This window comes from Octopus bimaculoides, chromosome 19 (genome assembly GCF_001194135.2).
Source record: "Octopus bimaculoides isolate UCB-OBI-ISO-001 chromosome 19, ASM119413v2, whole genome shotgun sequence".
Taxonomy (NCBI): Eukaryota; Metazoa; Mollusca; class Cephalopoda; order Octopoda; family Octopodidae; genus Octopus; species Octopus bimaculoides.
In genome coordinates, this window is record NC_068999.1 from 26,177,753 (window position 1) to 26,184,455 (window position 6,703).

Sequence of the window (6,703 nt, forward strand, 5' to 3'; positions counted from 1 at the left end):
ATATATATATATATATATATATACACACACACACAAAGCAGGTTTCCACACCGTTTTCTTCTACAAAATTTACTCACAAGGCATTGGTTGGCCCAGAATTATAGTAGAAGACACTTGCTCAAGATGCCATGCAGTGGGACTGAACCTGAAACCACATGGTTGTAAAGTAAGCTTTCACTTTTCTATTTTAATGGCTACTGCAGTCGTATCTACTGACAACCAGATGAATTGAACCACGAAAAGCTAAATGTCTACACCACTGGAGACCATGAACTGTCAGTTGATTGCTTTGTTCTGTATTGACTTGGCCATTTATGCTCCAGGTAACAGATATGAAAATAATACAACTGACTAAATTTTCAGAATTAACCAACCAGTAAAGAGAAATATACATCAGATACACCAAAAAGTAAAAATATATGAAATAAGAAATCAACATTTTTACTTAATATCCTGCAATGTATTCTCTCATATTTCTGTAACTACGAAACAATTCTAACAGCAAAATTCTTTATCGCACACCTCTAGTTGATCTGTGAAGGTGCTCTTTTTTTATTCTAGAAACTATTTAACAATTTCAGCAATACACTAGGTTCTTTGTTTTAAATTTCTTTTGTAAATCATAGGCTCTTATTCAACTCCTGTAAAAAATATGATGTCTTATATCTCAAGCTGGTGCTTCATTTCGCTTTTATAGCATGAAGCAAATACTAAATAAAACTACTCCCGAATAGAATATCAGGCCTTACACATAATTCCAGAGGATTTAGTGTTTATTGTAGATAAGTGAAGACTAAATTGTTCTGCTTGTAGCAAGTATATGTTTATAGCTTGCTTGTCTAAGCTTAAATAGGCTTGTACACTTGTTTTTCTGCAAGTGGTCAGATGACCCAACCATGTGATGGGTTATACATTGATCTAGACTCTCTGGTTCTCATCCCATCATGTGAAAGACCAGCTGAGTGTGGGAAATATATACTTTTTCCTGGGAGCCTATCATCAGTTCTATAAAGAAACCTTTTCCACTATTTCTTTGCACGGTCAAGTTTGGATCTTCAGCAGGAGGGTTTGCACGGTCAAGTTTGGATCTTCAGCAGAGAACAATTTTATTTTCACAGGTATCCTTCAACAAGTACAATTGTTCCTGCATTCCAGCAGAAGTTATAAGTCATATTTGTTTTCCTATTCTACATCGCATACATTATCATTATGTACCATCTGCATGTTAAACCATTGTGTATATATTCTGACTGTTTCTTCAAGATGTATTCCATCAGCTTTACCGTGTTAACACTTTAACAGGCTGAATAAATCGTCACATTTTATCCTCCTGGTTTTCTGTTATTCCTTTATCTACATGCACATGTATATTGGAACTCAAACCAGCTGTATCCCTCAATGCAACATCAACTGTTAAATGCTCAAAAATAATATCAACCTGTGATTTATGAGCTAGTTACCTGATGCCTTATCTACACATTCTAAGTGTCCACAAAACGAACACTTTATAGTATGTTTAACAAATTAGATGTTTTTTAATACCTTAAAGGTCCTACTTACTAGTTTAAGTAAAGAAGAATATTGATATCACATAGCTAGAAGACATCCTCACAACTTATTGCAATTTCTCCAGTTAATCTTATATGTCCAGTGGCAACCAACTTCATGTTGATCACTGAATTCAGCAGATTGCGGAAAATTTTTTATCTTTCTAATATTAATATTCCTTTCTTTTGTTTCCTATTTTTTTTTAACCTGTTTTACATAAATCTTTCACACTTGTAAAAGCAGCATTTGCATATTTGGATATTGGTATACAAATCTCAGGAATAAGTATTTTTACAACAGGCTAATCTTTCTGCTATTATCTGCATAGCTGTGAAATGGAAGAATAGTCGGACAATAATTATAATGAATGTATGCTAGATTTGATCTTGCAACCTTGCAAGCCAGCTCTGCAGCCACATTTAATTGACTTCTTAACCAAAACTAACAGAATACAAAACTGTTCAATCAAAATGATAATTTTGAATTCCACTCAATGAGGCCCAGCCATACTAACAACTAATTTGGTTTCACTTTCTGTTGAGGCTAAACTAATTCTAACCAAAAAAAAAAAAAAATCATATGCTTTGATTTGGAAGTGGAGACCAAAAGAAAAACCTATCACTGGAGACTCACTTTGAAATACAGTAATCCCTCAATTATCACAGGTGTTATGTTCCGAAACCCTGCGGCAATAGGTGAACCGTGATATGGCAAAGGATTACTGTAAGTACAAGGAAAGACCTATTTAATGAAGATAGAGAACTCCAGAACCAAACAAAAGTTTGGAAAATATATTTTTACATTAACTCATTAAAAAATGAAATTCTAGTGACTTGAAGCTCACATAATAGTTGGTGATCTATCTCCCAATGTAACTAATATCATACATGGTCCTCTATTAAGAATGGCAAAGTTAACAAAGAGAAAGAATTACCACAGATATAAAGCTATTATTAAAAAAAACATACTTGGCTTCTCGTTTTGGTTCTCCAAATCTGTTTTTCTTTGTTGCAGTCTGCCCGTCATATAAGCCAATAAGAGCCTGGCTTTCTTTTGTCATGGAAAGAAAACCAAATTCCTGTAAAATATTAATCTCTCATTATTATTGTCACCAACAAGAAAAAATATAAAGAAAAGAAATATAGATTTATTTCCAAGTTTTTCCCATTGAGAGTAGTTTCTTCCTCTCTTATCTGACACTAAACTATTTTTACTGTCAACTACAACTGCCTTAAAGCAGACTCTGACTCAAGACAAGTTTCCTCAAACCATATTTTGGCTGTTAACAACAATCACTGACTTTTATCATCCTAATTAACAACTATCTTTAAATAATTATTAAGTTTTCTTTGACTTTGGTATACATGATATCCAAATAGTGTTGACTCACCCCCCGTCTTATCACCTAATAATCAATATTAACTACAAGCTCTCATGCAGGTGATAAAATATTGCTTTCTTCTCTAAAATCATATTGTTCCTATCCACTGCTAATATTGGTTTCAAATTTTGGCAGAAGGCCAGCAAATTTAGGAGAGGGGGTAAGTTGATTACATTGACCCACCCAGAATTCAACTGATACTTATTTTATCAACCCTGAAAAGTTGAAAGGTAAAGTTAACCTTGGTCGAAGTTGAACTCAGAAAGTAAAGACAGACAAAATGTTGCTAGGTATTTTGCCAAAGGGTTAAAATAAAAGATGCACCACTTCTATTGAACTACAAACCTGATAAAACTATATGGAAGCAAATTTATTTTTCTTCAGAATTAAGAAATATTTGTTTTAAACTATTGCTGACACAAAATTTTCTTAATATGCAGCTCTATGGATTATTTTTTTTCATTTTTCATATATCTAAGATGGTTTTATTTCCTTCAATAAACTCTTTCAGGAAAAGTTCAAGAATCCAACCAAATCGTGATAGTGGGTTTTGTCTCTTTCTCTTTTATTGATACCATATAAACAAGGTCATTATTATAACACATAAACAGTAGTTAGTCTTAATGTAGTTTTGTTTGCTTTTGATTGTTTTTTGATTGTGCAATCATTCATTTAGACAACAACAGTCATATAACCAGTTAAAAAATAAAGCCAGTCCTATAAGATGAAGTAAAGTTTGAATTTCTGAAGCTTTAAAGTGGCCCAAATCTTAAAACTTTATGATTTTTATAATGCAATATTAAAAGAGTCAATAAATGGTAGTATATATATATATAAAAAGACAGTAAATAATGGTTTAATAAATCAATAACTTACCTTAGCTTCAACATTATAGCCAACTTTGAGACCTTGTTCTAAACCTTTTTTTGTTACCTTAATGACAGAAAATAAATATTTAACATAAAATTTAAAAACAAATAATTTTATAAATCAAATGAGTTATCAAGTTTTACCCAATCAAGATTGATCAGATCACCCAGTCAATTCAAACTAAACCATTTACTAAACTTTATCAATATATTTGTTGAAAAGTAATGATTCAAAGAGTTTTTAAGAGCAAAATGCCTAAGAGATGATAATTTGAAAACAAAGACAATGCATATTGTTTGAGAGTGAAAAAAGTAAATGTAGAAAAATCAGAGAAATAATATAGAAATGAATGTAGATCATGCATGCTGATCCCATCTGAGTTAAGAAAGCAGTGGATATTAAATCAGTTGTTTGCTTTCTGGTTCCCAATTTTCTATTTTTATTAATATAGTAATGTGGTATCGGCCCTCTGCCTTCAAATGTAACACAAGAAGCCATTTCTTTGTTTAGTTTCTTCCAAAATCTGAGTCACATTTCATCAATTTAGCACTGCAATAGTAAAATCTAACTGTTGTGGTAGGAGCCTATTTTACAACTTGTTTGTTTAAAAATTCTTCAAATTAGATACATTTTCAATGTTTTTTCAATGTATATATATATATATATAAAGTTGTATTATTTGGAACATTAATTTAATAAGACACAATAATGAAAACTATTGAGAAAAGCAATATTGAGGTATTTATACAGCAGGTATCAATATGGAAAAGCCAATAGAAAAAGTAGGTCAATTTTTCTCTATTAATCATCAAACAGTGAATAACATAGTCAAGAGGTGGACAGAAGAAGGGATTTGCTGAATAAAGAAGAAACCTCAGAGGTTGCAGAAATTTTGTGAGGGAGCAAAGAGAGTAGCTTAATTAAACAGCAAGTTGCAAATGTCAGAGAGGTTATGAATCCTAAGGATATGTTTACCGTATTGTGTAAGAACACCTTTGATATGAATGAAGAGTTGCAAGAAAGAAGCCAATGATTTCATAATCTAATAGGACCAAAAAGGTCAACTGGACTAAAGTGTGATGCAACATGGATGTTTTGGTCATCAATAAAGTTGTCTGATGAAGGTAAATTCTATCAATTTCTTTCAATTTCCATCTACTAAATTCATTCAAAAGGCTTTGGTCAGCCCAGGGCTATAGTAGAAGACATTTGCATAAGGTGCTAAATTACGGGAGTGAATCCAAAACCAAGTTATTGACAAGTAAACTTCTTAACCTCATAGCCATGCATACAACTAAAGTGGATTGCTTAAAGCTTCAATCTTAATCCAACAGAAAATATATGGAGACCATCTTAGTAGAAGGTTGCAAAGAAGAGTGTCAAAACTTACATTAATTATAGAACTGAAAGAAGCACTGACTAAAGAATGTATTAAAATGGATCCATGTGTCATCATAAATCAAATAAATCATGCCTATCAGGTGAAAGCCATGATATTAACTAAAAGAGGGCCTGTTCATTTTTGGATAGTTCTTCATAAAATTATTATGAGTTAATTTAATGTTTTATCACGCAGGCTAAAAAGTTATTATGATGACATAGATCAATCTGACCTGCAAAAACAAATGCTTCAAATATATGGAAAAATCACTCTAAACACTATGCATTCTATCAAAAAATATGAAATGCAACAAGAATCTGCATTTTCAGTTTCCCCTACAAAAGTGATCAATAAAGACAATAGAGTTACATTTTATTCAGAGAAAATAGTCAAACAAATTGCTCCAGTCAATGAAATAAAAAGCAAAAAAATCAGAAACATCAAAAGAAATTATCCTTCTTTAAGATACTGTTTTATTTAGGCAATCAAAGCCAATATAAGAAGAGGAAAGATATAGGTGGTTTAACGAATCCCTGTATATCATTAATACTTATTTTACCAAAGCTAGGAAAGTGAAAGGTGATGATATGAAGATGAAATTGGGTAACAATAAACCTAATGTGGAAAATGTTCTAATTTAGTTTTTCACCATTTCTATTTGATTTTCGTTTTACTTAAGATTGATGGTTTATAAATTAAATTTTATCATCAACTTCTTTTCAGTGTGTGCAAGTTTTTGTAAAGGAGAGGATAAAAATCAAATGAATCAATCTAAATACTTTAATGATCTTTATTTCACCATCTCCAGAGAAGAAATAAAAACACAACAGGATTTTAAAACACCAAATTAGTTACTGTGCATCTAGGTTGACACTCTACTTTCTTAATATTTAAAAAAAAATTCTTTTACTTGTTTCAGTCATTTGACTGCGGCCATGCCGGAGCACCGCCTTTAGTGGAGCAAATTGATCCCAGGACTTATTCTTTGTAAGCCTAGTACTTATTCTATTGGTCTCTTTTGCCAAACCACTAAGTTACGGGGACATAAACATCCCAGCATCGGTTGTCGAGTGATGTTGGGGACAAGCACACAAACAAACATACACACATATATGATGGGTTTCTTTCAGTTTCCATCTACCAAATCCACTCGCATGGCTTTGGTTAGCCCAAGGCTATAGTAGAAGACACTTGCCCAATGTACCACACAGTGTGACTGAACCCGGAACCATGTGGTTGGTAAGCAAGCTACTTACCACACAGCTACTCCTGTGCCTATGCATAAACATTGATTAACATTTTTAGAAACTAAAAAGCTATTAAGAACTTACATCAAGGATTTTCAATGGAGCAGGATAGAGACCCCCAGAGAGTTTCATCACCTTTGATCTTGCTTGTTTAAACACAAAGTTTCTTCCAAATTCATATTGCAATATTTGATCTGTTATTTCTAATTCAGAAACATGAAACAGAATATGAAAAATGAGAGCAGAAAACAGTGAACATTTATTTTTCAGAGATAC

General features: G+C 32.2%; 1 protein-coding gene across 1 annotated transcript in view; it reads right to left on the minus strand.

Moving 5' to 3' along the window:
- The window catches only part of LOC106883270 (trifunctional enzyme subunit alpha, mitochondrial), an 83,861-nt gene that overhangs the window by 19,057 nt on the left and 58,101 nt on the right, over positions 1–6,703 (minus strand). Inside the window, exons 10-12 of the mRNA XM_014934213.2 lie at positions 6,512–6,630; positions 3,806–3,862; positions 2,517–2,626 (exon numbers count right to left, since the gene is read on the minus strand). Coding sequence (XP_014789699.1) covers positions 2,517–2,626; positions 3,806–3,862; positions 6,512–6,630 — 286 coding nt within the window. The remainder of the gene's footprint in view (positions 1–2,516; positions 2,627–3,805; positions 3,863–6,511; positions 6,631–6,703) is intronic.